Below are 25,261 nucleotides of genomic sequence, written 5' to 3'. Positions count from 1 at the left end.
CACTCACAGGACACACACACACGCACACACCCTGGACAGGACACCAGTCACTCACAGGACACACACACACTCACACACACACCCTGGACAGGACACCAGTCACTCACAGGACACACACACACTCACACACACACCCTGGACAGGACACCAGTCACTCACAGGACACACACACACTCACACACACACCCTGGACAGGACACCAGTCACTCACAGGACACACACACACGCACACACCCTGGACAGGACACCAGTCCCTCACAGGACACACACACACGCACACACCCTGGACAGGACACCAGTCCCTCACAGGACACACACACACGCACACACCCTGGACAGGACACCAGTCCCTCACAGGACACACACACACTCACACACCCTGGACAGGACACCAGTCCCTCACAGGACACACACACACTCACACACCCTGGACAGGACACCAGTCACTCACAGGACACACACACACGCACACACCCTGGACAGGACACCAGTCACTCACAGGACACACACACACGCACACACCCTGGACAGGACACCAGTCACTCACAGGACACACACACACTCACACACACACCCTGGACAGGACACCAGTCACTCACAGGACACACACACACTCACACACACACCCTGGACAGGACACCAGTCACTCACAGGACACACACACACGCACACACCCTGGACAGGACACCAGTCCCTCACAGGACACACACACACGCACACACCCTGGACAGGACACCAGTCCCTCACAGGACACACACACACACACCCTGGACAGGACAGCAGTCCCTCACAGGACACACTCACACACCCTGGACAGGACAGCAGTCCCTCACAGGACACACACACACTCACACACCCTGGACAGGACACCAGTCACTCACAGGACACACACACACTCACACACCCTGGACAGGACACCAGTCACTCACAGGACACACACACACTCACACACCCTGGACAGGACACCAGTCACTCACAGGACACACACACACACTCACATACCCTGGACAGGACACCAGTCACTCACAGGACACACACACACGCACACACCCTGGACAGGACACCAGTCCATCACAGGACACACACACACACACACCCTGGACAGGACACCAGTCCATCACAGGACACACACACCCTGGACAGGACACCAGTCACTCACAGGACACACTCACACACACACCCTGGACAGGACACCAGTCACTCACAGGACACACACACACACACACACCCTGGACAGGACACCAGTCACTCACAGGACACACACACACACACACACCCTGGACAGGACACCAGTCCTTCACAGGACACAATCACACACTCACACACCCTGGACAGGATACTAGTCACTCACAGGACACACACACACACCCTGGACAGGACACCAGTCCCTCAAAGGACACACACACTCACAATTGAAACCTGGGCCCCAGTGCTATTTATAGTGACCCATGGGCATCTGGTTAGATTCCAAATGTCAGAAATAACTTAATGAACACAAACACATGAAAGGTTTTCTGAAAACTTTATTCAGAGTTGGAAAGCATCGTGAAATACAAAGCACTTTCATTCCTCTCTACACTCTCACCTTCCTCACCTGCGCTACAACACCTGCAGCCCGCAGTCTTCCTCCTGTCCACTGCTGGACAGGCCTCCTCTCCTGGGCCAGGAGCTCAGCGGTCTTCCTCCTGTCCACTGCTGGACAGGCCTCCTCTCCTGGGCCAGGAGCTCAGCGGTCAGCGCAGCCACAGTCACCTCCTCCCAGCCTGTCCCGGGACACCATGACACCTGCAAAACAGAGAAACGTTCAGGGTCAGGAACAGCTGGGAAACCCTGAAATGTATTTGGTGATGTGGGGTACCACCACAAGACCAGAGACCGAGAAGCAGAGGCCAACTGACCAGTCTGGTCCAGTAGTGAGCCGTTAACTGATCTGATGACCTCATCCAGCTGCTTCCTGCAATTAAAACATCTCCACTAAAAACTAGTTTACCCCATTAATACTACCCTAATATCCCACAAGAGTGTTATAAAATAACTCAGGATTTGCAGAGGCCCCAGTGGAAGGTGCAGGTGGTATCTCCCAGTCCCTGGAGGGGGTCACTGTGGGGGCTGTCTGTGGGGGAGCCCAGCTTCTCCTCGCTGGAACCCCTTCAACTGGAGCCTCACCACACAAGGTACAGACACATGCTCAGAGGAAAAGAAAGAGCTTCTCCACTTCTTTATCCTCCCGCGCTGCTCTTTTGCTCTGTCCAACATTAATACACACTGCTTTCTTATGCTTAACAAAAGAACAAAGATTACAATACACACAAGAGCACATATAACAGTTCAAGACAGAAAGATCGTCAGGGGTGCATAGTACTACATCAATTCAAGTTCCGAAAGAAGATTAAACACATTAAATAAGAATAATGTCCGCACCGCTTTCAGATTTTGCACTTTGAAATAGTCTGTAAATACCCCCTTACATCCATTTTAAACTGCTCAAACACAGGGGTCTTCCCAGACCACCTCATTTTATGTATATAATAACGTGCCGTTATAATCGTTAAATTTATTACAAACCACAATTTAATATTGTTTTCGATGGGGCTGAAACTTCACCTAACATCTTTTTCATCACAACAAATATCAATATGGGTTTCTGTTTTAATACAAGTCTGCAACTTAGTCCAGGAAATGTTTACCCCGGGACAGAACCCAAACACGTGCCGAATAGTTTCAGGGCTATCGTCACAAAAAACACATCGGTCGTCTATATTGGTTTTAGATCGCTGGGTAACAGGAGTCTTAACTGGGTGAATCCGATGAATTTCATTGTATGATAACATACACTGCAGCAACACATCCGGGGAATGAGACACCAGCTGATGCTGTAGAAGTTATCTGACTGGAGGGGGAGGGACAGTGCTCAGTCTCTTGCAGTTCATTGGTTCATTCGTGCTGTAGGCGTGACTGGAGGGGTGGACAGTGCTCAGTCTCTTGCAGGTGTTCATTCGTGCTGTAGGCGTGACTGGAGGGGGAGGGACAGTGCTCAGTCTCTTGCAGTTCATTGGTTCATTCGTGCTGTAGGCGTGACTGGAGGGGTGGACAGTGCTCAGTCTCTTGCAGGTGTTCATTCGTGCTGTAGGCGTGACTGGAGGGGGAGGGACAGTGCTCAGTCTCTTGCAGTTCATTGGTTCATTCGTGCTGTAGACGTGACTGAACCCTCCCATTTTCGTTAACCAGACGCTTTGGTTTATCCGCTGCCTGGTGGAACCGAAAGCAAAAGCACAGAGACATGTACCGAGGGCGGGTTCTGTGAGGACGGAGGCGGAGACTCAGACACGGCGCTGTATTTCTACCCTCAGTCACCGTGACCTGCCGGCAGCACCGCCGCGGCCCGTCCAGAGAGGGAGAGAGACAGAGCGGGTCACGGCTCTCACTCCAGAACAAGAAAGCTTTTTTTATCTGGGCTCTCCTTTCCGGTTATTTTCCCCCGACTTTCATCGCCCGTCTGTTCTTCACGTTGGCGGTAAGTAACCTTTTAAAGCTGGAAGGGGTTTGTGAAGAACTTGAAGTTTAAACGGGGGGGAGGTGGTTTCAGAACCGAGGAAAAACTCATCTATTACAGGCTGGGCCGATTTTTAAAATTTTTAAAAAATAAAAAATGAGATATAATGATGTGTTCCTGCTTAACTTAGACATTGCACGACTTTAAAACCTATAAAAACAGGTTTCGAGAGTTAAAAACCACTTTTTATGCGCGAAAAATGGGTGATTTTTCTTCCTCGTGATCAGCTCAGAATCCTTGTGTACGCTGACAGGTTTTTACTTTACGTTTAAAATACTTGAATTTCATGAAGACAACACGTTTCAAAGAGAAGAAATCCCATTTTTTTCTCTTCCTGTTGTGAAAGCCATCAGGTCTTTTTTTCCCATTCAGAGGCTCTGAAAATAGCGTACCGCCCCCTCCGCCGCTCAGCCAATGAGCGCTCCAGGACCCCACCACGTCATGCCGACTGAGCTCGAAACAAGAACAATAACAACCGCCCCCTCCGCCGCTCAGCCAATGAGCGCTCCAGGACCCCACCACGTCATGCCGACTGAGCTCGAAACAAGAACAATAACAACCGCCCCCTCCGCCGCTCAGCCAATGAGCGCTCCAGGACCCCACCACGTCATGCCGACTGAGCTCGAAACAAGAACAATAACAACCGCCCCCCCCGCCGCTCAGCCAATGAGCGCTCCAGGACCCCACCACGTCATGCCGACTGAACTCGAAACCACAGCCGTTGGCTTCCTGCCTCGTCTTCTTTTATATAAAAAAAAGAATCATACTGAAGAAACCCAAAGGGGTAAAAGTACTTTACAGGCAGGTAAAGCATGAATATCTTGACAGATGAGCCACACGGCCCCCCTCCCCGCCCGCCTTTCCTGAAAATAAAGAGGAAGCCAGTTCGACAAACGTACCTGCTTAGTGAAGCACAGCGATTAACGCTTTTGTTTTCAGAGGGAGAGACGAGCATCGCCATTAAGTCCATAGGAGAGAGAGAGAGACGAGCATCGCCATTAAGTCCATAGGAGAGAGAGAGAGACGAGCATCGCCATTAAGTCCATATATTTAAAAAAAACAGCGGCAAACTATGTAAGAGCCATCGTTAAATTAAAGAATCAAATAAAAAAAGCACACGGGCTTGAAAACGGAGCGAACTCAGTCGGTAGCGCAGTGTCCTCTGTACAGTGACGCGCAAACCGCTCCTATTGTACCCACCGCCCCTCCCCTTTTCTTAAGCCTTAAAGCTGATTGGTGGGCGCCTCCTGTTCCGCATTGTTATTGGCTAGTCTAGGGAGGGGGGTAGTCAATGTTCCCAGCTGGCTCCTCCCCTTGAGGTTGTTATAGTTACAGCATCAGCTGTGTTGTATGACGTAGCCACAGTGTCTGACTCCAGTACTCCAGTACCCGGCCGGTCTCTGGGCTCAGGAAGGCGAGGTGGGGTCTGTCAGGGTGCGGATCTTCAGCGAAGGAGATTCCCAGCGTTTTACACGAGTAACCAACCAGGGGAGGGGAATGAATCAAAGCAACTCAAAGTTTGTCTCTCAAACGCACCACAAGACAGCGTGCAGCAGTAGCTGCTGGCAATGAAGTGTCTTTTCTGCGAGCTCAAAAAAATCACAAGAATCGCAAAAACACAAAAATCACACAATTGAGGTTACGAAAATAAGGTTACATGATGATAGGTGTAATAGAAATGGAATAAAACTCGATATGAGTCCAGCTGCGATGTGTCCAGGGTGTGTGCAGTCCCAGTGTCCCAGTGGTCCAGTTGTGCCCAATACAGTGACAGCTGTGTCCGTGTATCCAGGGCGGGGGATGAGCTGAAGGAGCCGCAGGCCGGCTGTTCAGCAGTCTGACTGCCTGGAGGTGGGAGCTGTTCTGTAGTCTGTCGGACTTGGACCGGATGCTCTGGTACCGTTTACCGGCCGGTAGGAGGGAAACCAGTTTGTGACTGGGATGACTGGGGCCCTTGAGAATGGACCTGGACTCTCCAGTAGAATAGCGCCTCTCTACCAGCCTGCACACATCTCTGCAAACCCCCCGAGGTGTTTGTCTGATTTTGTAGGTAATAATAATAATAGTTCAGGTGGGCAGCTGCGTCAGCATGCGTAGGCTGCAAAGGAACAAGTAATAGGTTTATTCCATGCTGAAAAAAAGAAGAAAGAGAACACAACGTTTCGGCCGTGGAGCCTTCTTCAAGTGTCAGAAGGCTCTTATTATTATAAGAACCAGTTATAATAATAATAATAAAAAACTATTTTATATAGCGCCTTTAAAGGTGGCTTCTCAAAGCGCTTTACGGGATGACAATAACAATAAATAAGAAGACTACAACAATAAATAAGAAGATTTCACAAGATAGGACACAATTATAATTACAACAATACAACAATAACAATAGAGGAGACCGTGGAAGGTGGTATTAAGAAAAGCAGAGGGGTGAGGTGCCAAACCATGTAACCCCTTATAGGTGAGCATGAGGATTTTAAAGTCAACGCGGAATTTGACCGGAAGCCAGTGCAAGGACTCCAGGATAGGAGTAATGTGAACACTTGCACTAGACCTGGTCAGGATTCTGGCTGCTGAATTTTGGACATACTGCAGCTTGTTCAGAGTAGATTTAGATACCCCAGGGAGTAGAGCATTGCAGTGGTCGATTCGAGAGAATACAAATATGTTGATCAGCTTTTCAGCCACAGTTAATGATAGCATAGGGGATAGTCTTGCGATATTTCTAAGGTGAAAAAAAGATGTTTTGACAGTATGCTGTACATGTGGGTCGAATGTTAAGCCAGAATCGAATATCACCCCAAGGTTTTTCAATTTTGATTGAAGCTCAAGTACAGAGCCATCTACAGACAGGGTTACAGGACTGGCTTTACGAAGTTGATGGGGGGTACCAATAAGCATGACTTCAGTCTTGTCACAGTTAAGATGAAGGAAGTTTTGAGTCATCCAAATTTTTGTCAGAGATACAATTAGATAGAATAGAGACAGCCACATCAGTGTCGGGTTTGGTATGGATGTATATTTGAGTATCGTCAGCGTAAAAATGAAAGCTGAGGCCATGTGATCTTAAAAGCTGACCAAGTGGGAACATGTAAATGCTGAAGAGCAAGGGGCCCAGTATTGAGCCCTGAGGGACACCAGACTTGACAAGACCAATTTCAGACCTGTACCCATTGAGAGAGACAAAGTGACAGCGATCAGTGAGGTAAGACTTAAACCATTTGAGGGCAGTGTCAGAGACTCCAAACACAGTCTCGAGATGAGAAAGTAAGATGTTATGGTCAACAGTGTCAAAGGCAGAGCTGTAAACCCAAAGTAATGAGCTTCTTTTTTAAAAGGTCTGGAGTTTCGTTTACCGCTGTCACCGCTCCAGTTTAAGGATTTAGCGTGTAGATTTGTTTTGAAGTGTATTTTCAGGGGCTGCGTGTTGTCACAGATGAAGACCGACCCTCGTTTGCGAGTCGTGTCGAGTCGCTGGGTGAAAAGTGTGTTGTAGTAATATGAGAGACCATTCTGTTGTTTAAGCGTGTGAGGTTATAGTAAACGTTTGAGACCGGGGAAGACGGCATGGCCTTTTCTAATTTTCTAGAAAATAAACTTTAGAAAGGAGCTCCTCCCCTCGGCAGTGAGTGACTGCCCCTCCCACTCGCCTATGAAAGACGGAAGTTGCCCAGTGCGTTCATGGGAGTTGTAGTTCGTAAAGGCAGCTGTTCTGCGGTAAGCAGGGCCCAGCTGTACCAGCATTAAACTTATTTTACACTGTTACGAGCGGGGGAGAGATCTAAGTTCTGTTGCTAGTTAGTTCACACTTTTTTTCCATCAAAGCGGAGCGAGTTTAGGCAGAGCCCGGGGTCAAGTAAGCGTTTTATTGTATCAGCGCAGTGTTCTGGGTGAGATCAGTGCGTGAAGTCTATCTGGTACTCCAGATTGTGAGAGCTCGTATTGTGGTCATTACGGTCATACTGCCGGAGCTCACTGCTAACCAGTGTGGTAAACTGGCAGACACCTACTGTACCCTAAAGGACTTAAAGCTGTTGTTGTGGTAAAAGGTCGGTCCACCGAATATTAATGAGTGGGGTCTGAATACTCCTGCAAGCGCTGTATTTCAGGTTTTGACGTGACAATATTTGTCAGCTGATAACTGGTTTTATCTTTAAATGCAGACTGTTTGCAGTCCAAACACTGACTGGAAAAATGTCTTTTGTAATCCAGCAACATCAGTAAACTTTTAAAGGGTCTGGATACTTGTGCAAGGCACTGTAAGTGAAAATGTGTGCACGTTTCTCTTGCTGTTCTAGTGTGGAAGAACATTTTACATTGTATGTGTTCATGTTACTGTGCTCCTTGTAGCTGGATCCTGGTGTCTTTTCATCATTTTACAAAGAACATTCTTACTTTGTATTTTTCCTAACTGGTTATTTAAACCACCTGGGACACTGGTTTTCTTTTCAGCTTGAATTGCCTCACTCATATTGCAATCTTACTGCAGGTCCCTCATCATGACGGTCCTGGGTGTTGTCCTGACGGTGTTTTGGTCTCAAGGTAAGAGATCAGAGTTGTCATTCGCTCGCCTGTGAAGAAATGCTGTCCACAAGCAGGTACAGTCACCTCCAGAGAGCTGTGTCTCACTGTTGTGTGTTTTAAGGGAGCTGAAGTGTCTCTCTGTCTCTGTCCTCTGTCTCCCAGTGTGCTCTGCTCTCCTCCCTGTGTCTGGGCTGTATGGGGACACAGTCGCTCTGCCCTGTGATGGGAGCTCCTACAGACATATTCCCGAGGAGAGAAAGATTATCCAGTGGGAGACAGCTGACCGCCGTGTGCTGGAGTTCAACAGTGGCCAAATCCACACTTACCCAGGGTTCGAGAACAGCGCTGAGCTGTCCAGAGAGAGGATCAGAGATGGAGATTTCTCCCTGATCCTTCATAACATGACATTCTCGGATCAAGATATCTACGAGTGTCGATTTGTGGATGACAAGAGCAAGAGAAAATTCCTCGGAGATGTGAAGCTCACAGTTCTAGGTAATCTTTTTCTTTGTTGCGATCTGAACACTCGGTTGTGTACAGGACAGTGATCCATGACTCCTGACAACTAACCGGACCTACGGTTGTTAGTCCTCTTTGTTCTCTAGGGTGCAACAGCATCTGTTTGCATTTTCTTCTTCCAAACTTCTTCTTCTTTGTCCCAAGATCATGGCTGATATTTTCACCTGATTCTGGCCATGACTGAGGGGGAATTCTGGGACACAACCATGTGACTGACCGATCACTTGTCACGTCTTCCTGTAGGACACGAGGACAACATCAGTCTCTCCTGGGGAGACCCCCTCAGTGTCCCTCTGCGCACACAGCAGGCTGTAGAGCTGTGGTTCAGGCCTGAGGGGGGAGAGTCTCGCAGGCTGTGCTCTGTGCTCGACAGCACTGTGACCCCAGACTCCAGCAGGCTGAAGGTTCAAGACCAGGTGCTGAAGATCTCCAGTGTGAGAGCTGAAGACGGGGGCACTTACACAGTGCAGGACATCCCAGGGGACCCCCATCAGCACTGTCCACGTCACTGTGGGAGGTGAGAGTGGGGCTCCAGTGTGACTCTTTCACCAGTGTCAGTCCCTCATGTGTGGGGTCAATAGGAGGTATTGGATTAGGTATTGATTACCTGACATTGAAGGATTTTACATTACGGTACTTTTTATATATTATAACTTAAAACTCTAAACAAGTGTTGCTGTTCTGAAACTATCTTCAATCTCAAGACTTAAATGTGATCAATACTGTCTCCTCTGGGTGAGTGCAGTCTTTACAGCTGATGAATTGCTGTCTGCATCATTCTTTCACTCTGCTCCTTTCCTTGAATTTCAGCTCGATCAGAAGTCCTCACCCTGCAGTCTGGAGACAGTCTGACTCTCCCTCTCCACACTGCTGCTCCAGTGGAGGTGCTGTTTGACCCTGCAGGATCTGCCCAGTCTCCCAGAGTCTTACTGAGCAGCGCAGGGCTCCCTGGCCCCGGGTACGAGCAGAGAGTGTGGGTGCAGGACGGCTCTCTGACACTGCGCTCCCTCACACCAGCTGATCAGGGGAGCTACACAGTGAGGGACCTTCAGGGAAACACCATCAGCACTGCGATCGTCACTGTCACTGGGGGAGGTGAATCTTCATTACAGGACAAACTGAGTTAAACTGATCTCCACCTGAACTTACCTTCTTATGAAGAAACAATACTTGAGCTATTTCAGTGCTGATTTTCTCCTGTGGTTTGAAGCCGATCACACAGGTCCAGTGTGTCAGCTGGTGTTTCAGAGACGGCAGTTTTCCAGCTCCTCTCCTGGTGTTTCTCGGGCACTGAGCTGGGATGTGAAACTGGGCAGCAAGAACACTCTCACACAGCGGCTGCTGGATAGTTTTTCTTTTCCTTCTTGCTGTTGTGGGTTTGCCCTCTGTGTGACTGTCTCTGTTCTTGTGTTTTCAGAGATGTGGAGGGTGTCATGGCTTGGAATTGTTTTAGTCATCACTGCGATAGTGGCTGTGCTGATGGGTGCTGCACTGGGTGCTGTTGTGTGTCAGAAACGGTGGAAGATGAGAGAGGAGAGAAACATGATACCAGCTGAAAGCAACAATATTAATATCCATAAAGAAAATGGAATCCTTGAGGGATCTGAGAGGCTCAGTGATGCTGTGTCCCTGCGCATGGAGGAAGACTATGGTCCAGGACATGAGATTGTTCCAGTGATGAATCAATCTGCTCCAGTTCCTAGTGGATCCAGTTCTCCCAGTGTTACTGCAGGAATCCCTTCAGGCACAGTTATTGTGAAAGACCCAGAGCAGAAGACAGACTCAAGATATTATCCTGAGGGTGAGGAGGGTGAGCTGCCTCCTGCAGGTGAAGAAGAATCGACAGTCCAGGAGCTCAGTGGAGGGTCGACCCCAGCTGACCCTGAAGACCAGTCGAGTCTGGAAGAGGCTCTGCTGTCTGATAGTGACAGAGAGAGACACCGCCAAGCCCAGGACGTCACAGTGGGGAGATCACTCCTCTTGTCAAGGTGAAGGGACTCCCAGCTCTCCTGCTGTACTGGGGATACAGACTGATCAGAGAGAGACCCCCTGGACCCACAGAGCTCTTCCCCACCTCCACCAGCCTGATCTTCATCCAGGGGCGACTCTCCCCACAGGAGCCTCACCCTCACACAGAGGGGCCCCTCTCCTGCCTGCTGCAGAGCTGAACAAAGACCACCAGTCTGCCTTGAACAAAACATGGAAGAGATCAGGAAGAGAGCCTCAGGACCCAGGCAGCCCTGACACTCTGCCTCCCCCTAGTGGCAGCTCCTGGGTACTGACTGGGACCTTCCCTCTGCTGGTTCCACTGGGCCCAGCCCTGCTGACAGAGCCCCTCAGCGCTGGATCTGTAAAGATGCATCTGGACAAAAACCTGCCCTCAGGACACCTTCATGTGCTGCTGCCAAACTTGAAAGTTACACTGCAGTAGGGGCAGGACTTAGGGCTGCACTGAGTAGTTTCTAATTTAACTTTTTAATCCACATGTTTTAAAAATGAAACTTATTAAAATCAATGTTTTGCTTTAATTTTATTTTAAAGAAATAAAAGATCACCCAGGTGCGGCTGCACATTGGGGGTGGAGGGGATCCCCGTTACCTGTAAAGCGCTTTGAGTGGAGTGTCGAGAAAAGCGCTATGTCGTGTGAGGATTATTTTAATTATAATTATTTCAGTTCCTGACTTTTAAAAGTCACAACACACGCACACGCACACACACAGGGGCTACGAAGAACAAGCAGACTCGAGGTCTCCACACTGGTTCGCACGCGTTCCGCCCCACGCGTGTCCGAGAGCAGAAACGACACGGTCTTTCCTGTGCCGGCTGAGCCTGAACGCCTCAAACACGTTTCCTCAAGGTGATCTTATAAAGAAAAAGAGCGTCTCTGTATTTTCTTTTTAAATATGTTTTTATTTGAACACCAGAAATACAAAAAAAACACGGAGACAGAATAATGAAACAGATACAGAAATAGTCGCTTCACAGCCAGGGGAATTCACAACTCTAAAAACAAAAACATATTTCCATTGTATGTCTCGCCTTTTGGTTCTGTACGTTTCTAACAGAATGTAAATAAAAAGGGAATTCAGCTTTAATAGAGGGAGCAGTGATAGACCATTCACGTTTGTGGATCAAATATTTAGCCACAACAATGAACAGATTAATGATACAAACACGTCCTTTATCCCAATCAGATCTCACAAATTCACCCACAGTCACAGAAACGCGCCAGGTCCTTGTCATGCATCGCGTTGTGTGTGTGTGTGTGTGATGTCCCCAGCCTGTGTAAGGATGTATCTGTGTGTGTGTGTGATGTCCCCAGCCTGTGTAAGGATGTATCTGTGTGTGTGTGTGATGCACAAAGACACAGTTGTGGACTTCCTGTGACCAGAGACACAGGCCAGCAGCCCGCCCCCGCTACACCTGGGTGAAGTCCTTGCTGTGGTTTTGAACTCAGCTCGCTGAAGTTCCGGTGGGGGGAGATCAGGTCTGACTCGTGTGAAGATCCACCCCAAGAGCTCCCGCACGCTGCGTACTCCAGCCCCGTTTGAGCCGCTGGGATCTGGTTTTATTGAGCTTTTCTGCGAATGCACGACCCCCACCACCACCACCAAAGGGCGTCGGAGCAGTTCGGGGGTCCGGACGGCGCAGCTCCCTGGTTGCAACAGCTCTGTCCCGTCGAAGGCCGGCGTCCGGACTGAACTGCGCGACCCGCCAACGGTGGAAAAAAACGCCCTTTTATTGGGGGGGAGGGGGCTATTCAGGCGGCTGGGACGGCCAGCCAGAGGAAACGAGACGTCGTCGTCTCTGGTGGTCTGAAGCCCAGCCACCGCCCCGGACTAACTGCCCCTGGACCGGGAGGAGATGGACGCGCCGGCGGCGGCGAGAATCGCGCTGGTCTTCCTCACCCGTGAGTAGGCGAGCGTCCCCGTCAACTGCGCCTCTTCGGGGTTCATGCACGGCCGGACCGGACCGGACCGGACCGACGTGCGGCGCTCAAGCCGCTTGGCGGGCCGCGCTGGGGCCGAGGGCGCTGCTTTGGATTCGCTGTGCGGCGGAAGCGACTCTGATGAGCAAAATCGTGTTTTATTTCTGTTCTCTTCTTGATAAGCGGGGCATCCTCGCTCCTGAAACAGCAACGGGGCGTGAAACGTGTTTCCCTCTTAGTTCTGGGTGCCAGTCCGAACCGGTACTTCATAAGGCCAGCAGTCTGAAATAAACCGCACCGATGAGCTTCGGTCCTCTGTAACTGTCCTGTTAGCGAGCGGTGTACCCGGCCGGATCTGAAATCAGCCCGCCAGCCCCGTCCTGCCGGTGTCTGAAAAGGACTGACGCGAGTTTCCTGTCTCAGATGTCTGCATGACGCGGGGGCTCGGGGCCGAAGCGGCCGCGGTCGTGGAGCTGCGGGTCCGAGCCGGAGACACGGTCACCCTGCCCTGCGGCATCAGGCACCTGAAGGAGACGCTGTGGATGATACAGCGGCCCCTGGAGATGCCTCTCATCGCCGCCGTCGGTCAGGTCAGCGGCTCCAAGGTCAGGGAGGAGGTGGAAGAGGGGTACCGGTCTCGCCTCTCCCTCGTCCTCGAACCCTCGACCCTCTCCGTCAGCCTGACGCTCGCCAACCTGACGGAGTCCGACCGGGCGCTGTACTACTGCGCCGACAGAGCCGGCGGGCGGCTGAGCTTCGGAAACGGGACGGAGCTCGTCTTCCCCGGTGAGCCCCAGCCACCGCCCCTCAGCGCGGATCGCTCTGTCCTCAGCTCTCTGATCCGTTTTGCGGGCAAGAATACAATCGTTCATCTGCCGTCAGCCCTCCGGGAGAGCAGCACGTTGTGCTGAGGTCGGGTTTATGCAGTAGATTTACAGTTCCCCCCTAATTTCAACGACCAACCCCACTTTTTCTTTACCGTGCGGTGTCCTGGGCTCCTGTCAGCGTGAGATACATAGAAGGACATTTAAAACTGAGAACTGGAGGCTCTTCTGTACACAGAGGGGGGCGGGGGTGGGGAACAAGCTGCCCAGCAGTGTGGTTGAAGCCGATACCCTGGCTTCTCTCCAAACACAGCTGGGTGAGCTCCTCCAGTCAGGACAGGAGGCTCTTCTGTACACAGAGGGTGGTGGGGGTGGGGAACAAGCTGCCCAGCAGTGTGGTTGAAGCCGATACCCTGGCTTCTCTCCAGACACAGCTGGGTGAGCTCCTCCAGTCAGGACAGGAGGCTCTACTGTACACAGAGGGGGGTGGGGGTGGGGAACAGGCTGCCCAGCCCTGTGGTTGAAGCCAATACTCTGGCACAATGGGATTTCATCAGAGAGGTTCCCAGTCTGGGGCTCGGTGAGGTGACCCAGACACGGTCCCGGTCCCCTGAGGGCTGTTTCCTTGTCTGTGGCAGGAGGAGGCCCGGAGCGTTCCCCACCCGTTCACCTCCAGCTGTCCTGCCTGCTCGTCCTGCTGTCGGCTCTGCCTCTGAGCGCCCTGGTGTCCTCTTGCTGCGCCTACTGCCTGTTCGCGAGAGACGGTACGGCCGCTCGGCCCTGCTGGACAGGACCGTGTCCAGCTCCGTGCACTGTGAATCACGACGGGACCTCTCGCACCAGGAACAGGGATCCTACCTGTGAGAGCTGGTGTTCGCTCTGCCAGCTGCTGTGTCCTGGTCTTCCTAACCTCCTGCTGCAACGTCTCCCTACAGCTCCGGAGCTGTGTGTCGCCTGTCGGAAGAGATCGAGGGCAAGACGTCAGCCCAGCATTCGGGTAATTCAGACGTTACACTTTCTAGATCACAAGACGACAGCAGAACGAATCGCAAAATCTAAAGGGCAGCCGTGCTGGGGCTCTGGGTTCAATGATGGACCTGGGGTGCTGTCTGTGTGGAGTCTGCATGTTCCCTTCATGTTGGTGTGGGTGTCCTCCAGGGGCTCCAGTTTCCTCCCACAGTCCAGAGACAGGCTGGAGGGCTCATGGTAGGAAAACTGGCTCTAGAGTGTGTGTGTGTGTGTGTGTGTGTCCTGTGATGGACTGGTGTCCTGTCCAGGGTGTGAGAGTGTGTGTGTTCTGTGATGGACTAGTGTCCTGTCCAGGGTGTGTGTCTGTGTGTCCTGTGATGGACTGGTGTCCTGTCCAGGGTGTGTGTGAGTGTGTGTGTGTGTCCTGTGATGGACTAGTGTCCTGTCCAGGGTGTGTGTCTGTGTGTCCTGTGATGGACTGGTGTCCCGTCCAGGGTGTGTGTGAGTGTGTGTGTGTGTCCTGTGATGGACACACACACACACTCACACACACACTCACGCCCTGTCCTGTCCAGGGCGTGAGTGTGTGTGTGTCCTGTGATGGACTGCTGTCCTGTCCAGGGTGTGTGAGTACTGTGATGGACTGGTGTCCTGTCCAGGGTGTGTGTGTGTGTGTGTGTGTCCTGTGATGGACTGGTGTCCTGTCCAGGGTGTGAGAGTGTGTGTGTTCTGTGATGGACTAGTGTCCTGTCCAGGGTGTGTGTCTGTGTGTCCTGTGATGGACTGGTGTCCTGTCCAGGGTGTGTGTGAGTGTGTGTGTGTGTCCTGTGATGGACTAGTGTCCTGTCCAGGGTGTGTGTCTGTGTGTCCTGTGATGGACTGGTGTCCCGTCCAGGGTGTGTGTGAGTGTGTGTGTGTGTCCTGTGATGGACACACACACACACTCACACACACACACACTCACGCCCTGTCCTGTCCAGGGCGTGAGTGTGTGTGTGTCCTGTGATGGACTGCTGTCCTGTCCAGGGTGTGTGAGTACTGTGATGGACTGGTGTCCTGTCCAGGGTGTGTGAGTGTGAGTGTGTGTGTCCTGTGATGGACTGCTGTCCTGTCCAGGGTGTGTGAACATGACACCAGCAGGGGGAGCTCAGGACAGGCTGCAGAGGGGCTGAGCTGATCTGGCCTCTCACTCCTGGTTTCCCTGTGGTCTCGCCCCCCTGCAGGCGGCGCCAGGCGATCAGACGCAGTACGATAACGTCGAGGAGACCGTTCCCCCGGCCGCCCCCAGGAACAGAGACGTCCGCAGGACGAGGCCCGTCTAGTCCCTCCTCGGGGCTGCAGTCCGGCCGGAAACGAAGAGAGAGCGCTCCTCGTGCTCCAGTATCCCACCCGACCCGAAGCCACAGGGATCGGCTCTGCGGACCGCAGGCCCAGAGCCCCCTCTGTCCCCCGTGTGCCTCAGCCCTGTGTTTGTTTCGACTGGAGACAGCGTGTACGAGCCACGCGTGTGAGCCGAAATAAACACAGGCCGTGCCCAGCTGCGTGTGCCCACCTTGTTCCCCGCAGAAACGCCAGCCCGGCCCTCTCCTCCCCCTCGGGAAGCCAGGCCGAGGGAGGCCCCACGCCGCTGCGACCGCGCGCAGTGGACACAGCCGACACCAGAGACACCGGGGGGCTCCTCGGCTGGGGGTCTGCGATGAAAGAGCCGCGATTCGTCCTGCTGGGCGCGAATCAGGCCGGAGGCTCTGAGCGAGTTCTGGAAACGCAGGGTGAAGAGGCAGGGGGGAGACGGGGGGGCTCGGCCCGCAGAGGGGACAGAGAGTCTGTGTGGGCTGGCAGGAAGGGGCGGGGGGCTGCGCTGGCGTAGGTGTGTGTGGGCCAACAGGAAGTAGAGTAAGACAGCGACACAGCACTGGCCTCAGCCCTGAGCAGGTCGCTGGGCCGCAGGGGCAGGGAGGGTGGAGCTCGTTCTCGGAGGTCCAGACAGGACAGGGGGAGAGAGTGTGTGTGTGTGTGTCATGGATCATGACAATGAACAACCGAGTTCGATACAGCTCCCCATTCAGGACCAGGAGACAGGAGACCCCTGCTGTAGACACAGCGCCCCCAGCAGGACCAGGAGACAGGAGACCCCCGCTTGACTTTAGGGTCATGCCGCCCTCTAGTGGGCTGGAACAGAAATTGCTACTCTGAGAGAATTTAGAAATAAAAACATGGCAGGATCTTCCAGGACATTTTAAAGACCACATCTGTGAGGCAACAGATCAGTATCTTTACACACAGTAAGAGAGTGTAGATGTTAAGTCAACAAAACAATCGCTTAACAGGACTTCTTTACTCTAAAACTGACTGTAATGATCACTGAGGGAGGTGAAGGATCAGATCTGAGGCCTGGAGTCAGTGTCTTCGCCCAGTAGGAGCTGAGACAGGTCCAAGTGGAGATGACGTGAAGATATGACCAGCGTCTCCACTTCCCAGCCTGAGCTGGCAGGAACCCAGACTGGTTCTGGGCTGGAGAGTCACTACCAGCAGGGTATTTACTCAGCGTGATCTCCCCCTGACAGCCTGACCTGCCCCTCTCCCTGGAGCCTGAGGTCACTCTGAGCTGGCAGGAACCCAGACTGGTCCTGGGCTGGAGAGTCACTACCAGCAGGGTATTTACTCAGCGTGATCTCCCCCTGACAGCCTGAACTGCCCCTCTCCCTGGAGCCTGAGGTCACTCTGAGCCGACAGCTGGACTGTACCTGAACATTCAGAAACTGGGACAGGACCTTCCCAGAGGACTTCATGGCTACTAGGAACCAATCAGAGACGCACACACCTGGATATTAAAAAGTAGTTTTATTTATTATAATTTGCTAAAATACCGATCTCAGAGAGGTCAGCATTAGTAAAAACAATACAATTGTATACTAATGTAATGAAATAGAACTTTTAAAAATGATGTTAATAATGTAATGTATAGGGCTAATAAAGAAACGATTTCTTGCATTAGGAATTCATCTTCTCTCAGACCCCAGCTTGCTCTCCATGAGACACACAGACAGGGAGAGAGAAGCTGGGGGTCAGAGCGCAGGGTCAGCCATTTGTACGGCGCCCCTGGAGCAGTTGGGGTGAAGGGTCTTGCTCAGGGGCCCAACGGAGTAGGATTCCTCTGCCGGCCGCGGGATTCGAACTGGCAACCTCCCGGTCACAGAGCCACCACTCCGCCCCCCTTTTATATAAAACTCATATATTTACATAAGATTAAAATGAACAAATAAACAATATAAATATACAAGAAATATATATAAGTGTAAATACTATTTTAATTTCAAATTTCTTTAAAATAAAATTAAAGCAAAAGAGTGATTTTTTAAGTTAATTTTTTTAAAACAAGTGGATTAAAAGTTAAATTAGAAACTACTCAGTGCAGCCCTAAGTCCTGCCCCTACTGCAGTGTAACTCTCAAGTTTGGCAGCAGCACATGAAGGTGTCCTGAGGGCAGGTTTTTGTCCAGATGCATCTTTACAGATCCAGCGCTGAGGGGCTCTGTCAGCAGGGCTGGGCCCAGTGGAACCAGCAGAGGGAAGGTCCCAGTCAGTACCCAGCAGCTGCCACTAGGGGGAGGCAGAGTGTCAGGGCTGCCTGGGTCCTGAGGCTCTCTTCCTGATCTCTTCCATGTTTTGTTCAAGGCAGACTGGTGGTCTTTGTTCAGCTCTGCAGCAGGCAGGAGAGGGGCCCCTCTGTGTGAGGGTGAGGCTCCTGTGGGGAGAGTCGCCCCTGGATGAAGATCAGGCTGGTGGAGGTGGGGAAGAGCTCTGTGGGTCCAGGGGGGTCTCTCTCTGCCTGCGTCTTTGAAATGTACACGAGCTATGAGGGAATAAAAACTTAGTTCTATTGCGCTGAAACGTGGAAGGAGCTCAAGTTCACTGTGCAAAGGCCGGTCTGGCTTCCTGCACTGTCTGACGGGGATGTCCGACAGCTGCACCAGTAACTTGGCCGGCTACACTGGCAGTGATGGTCAGGTCACTGATCTCCTCCATCAGACAGCAGAGCCTCTTCCAGACTCGACTGGTCTTCAGGGTCAGCTGGGGTCGACCCTCCACTGAGCTCCTGGACTGTCGATTCTTCTTCACCTGCAGGAGGCAGCTCACCATCATCCTCCTCAGATGGATATCCTGAGTCTGTCCTCTGCTCTGGGTCTTTCACAATAACTGTGCCTGAAGAGATTGCTGGAGTAACACTGGGGGAACTGGATCCACTGGGAACAATCTCACTTCCTATACCATCGTCTTCCTCCATGCGCAGGGACACAGCATCACTGAACTTCTCAGATCCCTCAAGGATTCCATTTTCTGTATGGATATTAATATTGTTGCTTTCAACTGGTATCATGTTTCTCTCCTCTCTCATCTTCCACCGTCTCTGACACACAACAGCACCCAGTGCAGCACCCATCAGCACAGCCACTATCGCAGTGATGACTGCAACACTTACAGGCCATGACACCCTCCTCATCTCTGAAAACACAAGAACAGAGACAGTCACACAGAGAGCAAACCCACAACAGCAAGAAGGAAAAGAAAAACTATCCAGCAGCCGCTGTGTGAGAGTGTTCTGGCTGCCCAGTTTCACATCCCAGCTCAGAGCCCGAGAAACACCAGGAGAGGAGCTGGAAAACTGCCGTCTCTGAAACACCAGCTGACACACTGGACCTGTGTGATCGGCTTCAAACCACAGGAGAAAATCAGCACTGAAACAGCTCAAGTATTGTTGCTTCATAAGCAGGTAAGTTCAGGTGGAGATCAGTTTAACTCAGTTTGTCCTGTAATGAAGACTCACCTCCCCCAGTGACAGTGACGATCGCAGTGCTGATGGTGTTTCCCTGAAGGTCCCTCACTGTGTAGCTCCCCTGATCAGCTGGTGTGAGGGAGCGCAGTGTCAGAGAGCCGCCCTGCACCCACACTCTCTGCTCGTACCCGGGGCCAGGGAGCCCTGCGCTGCTCAGTAAGACTCTGGGAGACTGGGCAGATCCTGCAGGGTCAAACAGCACCTCCACTGGAGCAGCAGTGTGGAGAGGGAGAGTCAGACTGTCTCCAGACTGCAGGGTGAGGACTTCTGATCGAGCTGAAATTCAAGGAAAGGAGCAGAGTGAAAGAATGATGCAGACAGCAATTCATCAGCTGTAAAGACTGCACTCACTCAGAGGAGACAGTATTGATCACATTTAAGTCTTGAGATTGAAGATAGTTTCAGAACAGCAACACTTGTTTAGAGTTTTGTTTAATTTAAAATATTAAATTACTATAATTGCAACTTTAAATATCAGTAATCAATACCTAATCACATTTAGTTCCTCCTATTGACCCCACACATCAGGGAGTGACACTGGTGAAAGAGTCACACTGTGCAAGTTCCCCACTGGAGCCCCACTCTCACCTCCCACAGTGACGTGGACAGTGCTGATGGGGGTCCCCTGGGAGTCCTGCACTGTGTAAGTGCCCCCGTCTTCAGCTCTCACACTGGAGATCTTCAGCACCTGGTCTTGAACCTTCAGCCTGCTGGAGTCTGGGGTCACAGTGCTGTCGAGCACAGAGCACAGCCTGCGAGACTCTCCCCCCTCAGGCCTGAACCACAGCTCTACAGCCTGCTGTGTGCGCAGAGGGACACTGAGGGGGTCTCCACAGGAGAGACTGATGTTGTCCTCGTGTCCTACAGGAAGACATTGACAAGGGAGCGGTCAGCAACACCAGGCAAGTCACATGGTCTTCTCCCAGAATTCCCTGTCTGGTCTGAAGAGTGAATTCAGTCCCAACATCGTCTGAGTTGAGCCCTGGCTAAAATTCACCAGGGGTCCTGATCTGGGGTTTGGGATGAAGGAGAACGAAGAAAAATGATAAACAGAAGATGCTGGTGCACCCTGGAGAACTGAGAGAGAAAACAGCTGTAGGTCAGGTTAGTCGACACGAGTCAGGAATCACTACACTGTAAACACCCGCTTCCCTCAAACTGCTCGGATCACAAGGGAGAGAAAGGAGATTACCTAGAACTGTGAGCTTCACATCTCCCAGGAATCTCCTGTCGCTGTTGTCATCCACAAATCGACACTCGTAGATATCTTGATCCGAGAACGTCACTTTATGAAGGATCAGGGAAAAATCTCCATCTCTCATCCTCTCTCTGGACAGCTCAGCGCTGTTCTCGAACCCTGGGTAAGTGTGGATTTGGCCACTGTTGAACTCCAGCACACGGTGCCTGGCGGTCTGCCACTGTATAATCTTCTTCTCCTCAGGAGTGTGTCTGTAGGAGCTCCCATCACAGGGCAGAGCGACTGTGTCCCCATAGAGCCCAGACAAAGGGAGGAGAGCAGAGCACACTGGGAGACAGAGAACAGAGACAGAGACTTCAGCTTCCTTAAAACACAAAACAATGAGACACAGCTCTCTGGAGGTGACTAACTGCTCGATTTCTTCACAGGTAAGTGAATGAGCACTCTGATGTCTTAACTTCACAAGAAACCACAGTCAGGACAACGACCAGGACTAACAAGGGACCTGCAATATGAATATGAGTCAGGGAAGGAAAGCTACAATAGAAAACAATGCCCCAGGTGGTTTAACAACTCACTTAAGAGCTTAATAAATGAAAAAACGTTCACCTTGAAAGTCAAGTCCGATCCTTACCTGGAAAGCAAACCAGAGCCAGGACACTCCTCAGGACCTTCATGATGAGGGATCTGTGATAACGACAGGAGTGAGAGTTAAATCAGATCTCATAAAAAAACAGCAGAAAATGATGGAAAGACACCAGGATCCAGCTACAAGGAGCGCAGCAGCAGTTCACAGGCACAGATGGAAAGGGATGTGGAAAAGCTGAGAGATTTAAAGCAATATTGACACAGAGGCTGAAATTCTCTCAGTACTGGAGCAGCAACTGACGGATGAGCTGGCTGAAGCTTTCAGTTTCATGTTACTTTTTCTTTCCAGCACATCCTCCACACTGAGTTAATACGATCGAGCAGAAATAGCAAAACCGCTTCACAAGATGAGGGAAAACACCAGGTCCCAGCTACACGGAGCACACTGAACTGCAGGCACAGAGATGGCAAAGAATATTGAAATGGAGAGGAAAAAAAGCAACGACGACTCCGGTAGGAGCAGTTACAACCCGTCCCACTGCTTAAGACTCCGCCCCCTTGTCTCGTAAGTCAACGAGTTACTCAACGTAGTTGTTGCCTTTGCGCCTCATGGAGAGCAAAATAAATAGACGGTGTACGAGAAGTGTGCAAGATTTCGAATTAAGCACGCAATTGCGAGCTTCGTGACAGGGCTGTAAGTCGCCGTGCTGTCATTTTTTAGTTTTAGAACACAGGAAGTGCAGTCCTCTTGGAGCAGCTTGATCTTAACGCAGTAAAGCTTTTTATACGGGAGAACACATTCATATTCGTATTTTTGGGGGGCTTTGGTGATTCCACACCTTACATAAGACTTTCAAAATCAGATTCCATATCAGATGTTTTAATATTATTCCTGATTTGGCGTCGATACGAGGTGATATTGCATTAAAACGCGATCATGCAGGAATGATGATGATTCTGCTGCTGTGGCAGAATCGCTGAAGCTTTAAGGACGGACCTTCAAAAGTATAATCTACGTATGAAATGGAGGAAAAAAACTAACTTCTTCTACCAGTGTACCCGCACAGTGAGTCTTTTACTTTCATTTAATTTCAAAACATTTCAAACTCGATTTAAAATACTCAAGCTGGGAGGCAACGCTGGGTAACCGTAGAGCAAAGCGGGTAAAACCTCCTTTTTACTGTTGATCGGCAATGACTGAAATGACATTTTAAACCGCGAAATTCCGCAGCCCGAAGAGTTTTGGAGAAAACGACTTACTTTCGTGAGGGGAGCGCTGCTTGGTTGGAGTCCCGGCACGAGTGTGGAAAAAGTACACAGGTTCAGCCAAAACAAGACATTTAAAAACCCGCATCGCCTGTCAGCCAATCAGGCCAGGAGCGTGTCACGTTAGCCAATGAGAATCGGCCGGCGGTTTCCCGGCTTGTCACGTTAGCCAATGAGAATCGGCCGGCGGTTTCCCGGCGTGAGTGTGGAAATTTAAATTTTCAATCCCCGCAGTTGGACCCATGTACCGCCCCCCGAATCGCCTTCAGCCAATCAGGATCCGAGTTCTAGCGGGCCCCGGATGCAGAGGAACGAGCGCCTGAATTCTTCGTGTCGGCGGCGCTTCCGGGATTTTCGCAGTAAAGCGTGGAGCCCGAAACGCTTTCGGTGTGCTGGTAAACATCCCTTAAAGTGGTGCTGCTATATTGTCGAAATCCATCTCTGCACCGATGAAACCGGAAATAATTGGATTAGGTGGCTATTGAAAGTGTCGAGATATGTGTTCCCTCATTTTGAGTCTACATACCTACTTGTATTATTTACTCAACACTCATGATATGTCATTGGATTGTTTTGGTTTGACTTTGTTGGCTGTGAGCTACACTTCACTGAAATGTTCATTCTCAGAAAAATTCTCATCAGCCCCGGGAGAGCCACTTTAAAAAGACAGCCTCTTCAGCAATTATAATCAATGCTGTGATTAAGGGGTGACCGTGTTTAAAAATGTTTTCGGTGTTAATGTTTGTTTGCTTTGTTTGTTTGTTTGTTTGAGAGCCTGGGTAGCTCAGTTGGTAGAGCATAAGACTTGCAATCTCAGGGTAGTGAGTTTGTGTCCCACGCCCGGCACCAAGGGTAAAAACTGACGTCGCAAAACAGCAGTGGTTTGCAGCAACATTGCTGCCCCGTGTGCCAATGGGCATTAACAGATACCCTGGCTCCTCTCCAGACACAGCTGGGTGAGCTCCTCCAGTCAGGACAGGAGGCTCTTCTGTACACAGAGGGGGGTGGGGGTGGGGAACAAGCTGCCCAGTCCTGTGGTTGAAGCCGATACCCCGGCTTCTCTCCAGACACAGCTGGGTGAGCTCCTCCAGTCAGGACAGGAGGCTCTGCTGTACACAGAGGGGGGTGGGGGTGGGGAACAGGCTGCCCAGCCCTGTGGTTGAAGCCGATACCTGGCTTCTCTCCAGACACAGCTGGGTGAGCTCCTCCAGTCAGGACAGGAGGCTCTTCTGTACACAGAGAGGGGTGGGAAGGGGGAACAAGCTGATACCCTGGCTCCTCTCCAGACACAGCTGGGTGAGCTTCCCCAGGTCAGGACAGGAGGCTCTTCTGTACACAGAGGGGGGTGGGGGTGGGGAACAAGCTGCCCAGCCCTGTGGTTGAAGCCGATACCCCGGCTTCTCTCCAGACACAGCTGGGTGAGCTCCTCCAGTCAGGACAGGAGGCTCTTCTGTACACAGAGAGGGGTGGGAGGGGGGAACAAGCTGATACCCTGGCTCCCCTCCAGACACAGCTGGGTGAGCTTCCCCAGGTCAGGACAGGAGGCTCTTCCGTACACAGAGGGGGGCGGGGGTGGGGAACAAACAATCCCAGCCCCTGTGGTTGAAGCCGATACCCTGGCTTCTCTCCAGACACAGCTGGGTGAGCTCCTCCAGTCAGGACAGGAGGCTCTTCTGTACACAGAGGGGGGTGGGGGTGGGGAACAGGCTGGCCAGCCATGTTGTTGAAGCCGATACCCTGGCTTCTCAAGTTCTTTCAATCAATTGGCTACTTATTACCAAATGGGTTAGATGGCCTCCTCTACTTTGTGACTGAGTGCTAAGATGGTGTTCAATATTTACTCTTCATCAGGCTCTGGTGTCTCGGGACAGGCTGGGAGGAGGTGACTGTGGCTGCGCTGACCGCTGAGCTCCTGGCCCAGGAGAGCAGGCCTGTCCAGCAGTGGACAGGAGGAAGACCGCTGAGCTCCTGGCCCAGGAGAGGAGGCCTGTCCAGCAGTGGACAGGAGGAAGACCGCTGAGCTCCTGGCCCAGGAGAGCAGGCCTGTCCAGCAGTGGACAGGAGGAAGACCGCTGAGCTCCTGGCCCAGGAGAGGAGGCCTGTCCAGCAGTGGACAGGAGGAAGACCGCTGAGCTCCTGGCCCAGGAGAGGAGGCCTGTCCAGCAGTGGACAGGAGGAAGACCGCTGAGCTCCTGGCCCAGGAGAGCAGGCCTGTCCAGCAGTGGACAGGAGGAAGACCGCTGAGCTCCTAGCCCAGGAGAGGAGGCCTGTCCAGCAGTGGACAGGAGGAAGACCGCTGAGCTCCTAGCCCAGGAGAGGAGGCCTGTCCAGCAGTGGACAGGAGGAAAACTGCGGGCTGCAGGTGTTGTAGCGCAGGTGAGGAAGGTGAGAGTGTAGAGAGGAATGAAAGTGCTTTGTATTTCACGATGCTTTCCAACTCTGAATAAAGTTTTCAGAAAACCTTTCCTGTGTTTGTGGCTGTGCGTTCATGAACTTCTAAAAAAGTTACTCTAGGATTATTGTGGAACTTACCCAAATGCCAAATGGGTCAGTATATCATATCTACTCTGGTAACCTGCTTTATGGTTTTGTCAGTCCCCTGATGCCGAGATCTGGTTGAGGGAGTTAAATGGGTTTAATAAACAGCTCAATCATCTGATGATTATGTTTTGCAATAAAAATAATAAGGTCAGTGATTCAGTATTGAGTATAGACCAACAGATATTTCTTTGTGGTTTTAAATCTCACCCTTGTTCCCACAATACAGTTTAAAGACACATACCCATCAGCATGAGCGAGTCTGATCCTGCTGCCAAAAGTGCTTCTAAAGACTACTGAATACTCAGGCTATCGGCATATCGAAGATTTTGTTTTTGCATTTTTATTGAGTTTGTACTCGTGATGGATTGAGTTGATCAACTTCAGATCAAAACTAGATTGAGAGTCAATTTTGGCAGCCTACATACGAGACTGGTACAAATTCAGGTTGTACAGCCTCAGAGGACAAAGGGACAATCTTCCCTCGAGAGACTTTGTGACGAATGTAATTCATACAGACATCAGTG

The 25,261-nt window shown here is 51.3% G+C and overlaps 4 protein-coding genes and 1 long non-coding RNA gene across 5 annotated transcripts in view; 3 read left to right on the top strand and 2 right to left on the bottom strand.

The window, feature by feature from the left end:
* The window catches only part of LOC138243069 (uncharacterized), a 48,026-nt gene extending 36,814 nt beyond the window's left edge, over nucleotides 1-11,212 (top strand). Inside the window, exons 2-6 of the mRNA XM_069198580.1 lie at nucleotides 8,037-8,089; nucleotides 8,234-8,566; nucleotides 8,834-9,107; nucleotides 9,401-9,685; nucleotides 10,008-11,212. Coding sequence (XP_069054681.1) covers nucleotides 8,047-8,089; nucleotides 8,234-8,566; nucleotides 8,834-9,107; nucleotides 9,401-9,485 — 735 coding nt within the window. The 5' untranslated portion in view covers nucleotides 8,037-8,046 and the 3' untranslated portion in view covers nucleotides 9,486-9,685; nucleotides 10,008-11,212. The remainder of the gene's footprint in view (nucleotides 1-8,036; nucleotides 8,090-8,233; nucleotides 8,567-8,833; nucleotides 9,108-9,400; nucleotides 9,686-10,007) is intronic.
* The window catches only part of LOC138243066 (uncharacterized), a 100,873-nt gene that overhangs the window by 29,456 nt on the left and 46,156 nt on the right, over nucleotides 1-25,261 (top strand). The window lies entirely within an intron of this gene.
* Nucleotides 1,506-4,767, bottom strand: LOC138243071 (uncharacterized). Its single transcript, XR_011191910.1, has 2 exons — nucleotides 4,453-4,767; nucleotides 1,506-1,785 (listed from the first exon to the last, which is right to left on the bottom strand). It is a non-coding gene; the product is annotated as an uncharacterized lncRNA (long non-coding RNA).
* Nucleotides 3,320-25,261, top strand: part of LOC138243060 (uncharacterized) — a 41,106-nt gene continuing 19,164 nt past the window's right edge. The window contains exon 1 of the mRNA XM_069198554.1: nucleotides 3,320-3,514. The gene's annotated coding sequence lies outside the window, so the exon portion shown is untranslated. The remainder of the gene's footprint in view (nucleotides 3,515-25,261) is intronic.
* Nucleotides 17,138-22,248, bottom strand: LOC138243062 (uncharacterized). The gene is made up of 6 exons (XM_069198556.1): nucleotides 22,191-22,248; nucleotides 20,977-21,029; nucleotides 20,337-20,669; nucleotides 19,733-20,005; nucleotides 19,136-19,420; nucleotides 17,138-18,813 (listed from the first exon to the last, which is right to left on the bottom strand). The coding sequence occupies exons 2-6, from the start codon at nucleotides 21,017-21,019 to the stop codon at nucleotides 18,320-18,322; spliced, it is 1,428 nt and encodes a 475-aa protein (XP_069054657.1). The 5' UTR covers nucleotides 21,020-21,029; nucleotides 22,191-22,248; the 3' UTR covers nucleotides 17,138-18,319.

Source organism: Lepisosteus oculatus, chromosome 14 (assembly GCF_040954835.1).
Source record: "Lepisosteus oculatus isolate fLepOcu1 chromosome 14, fLepOcu1.hap2, whole genome shotgun sequence".
Classification (NCBI taxonomy): Eukaryota; Metazoa; Chordata; class Actinopteri; order Semionotiformes; family Lepisosteidae; genus Lepisosteus; species Lepisosteus oculatus.
Note: the sequence above shows the minus strand (reverse complement) of the source record. Positions and strands in the feature narration are given on the sequence as shown.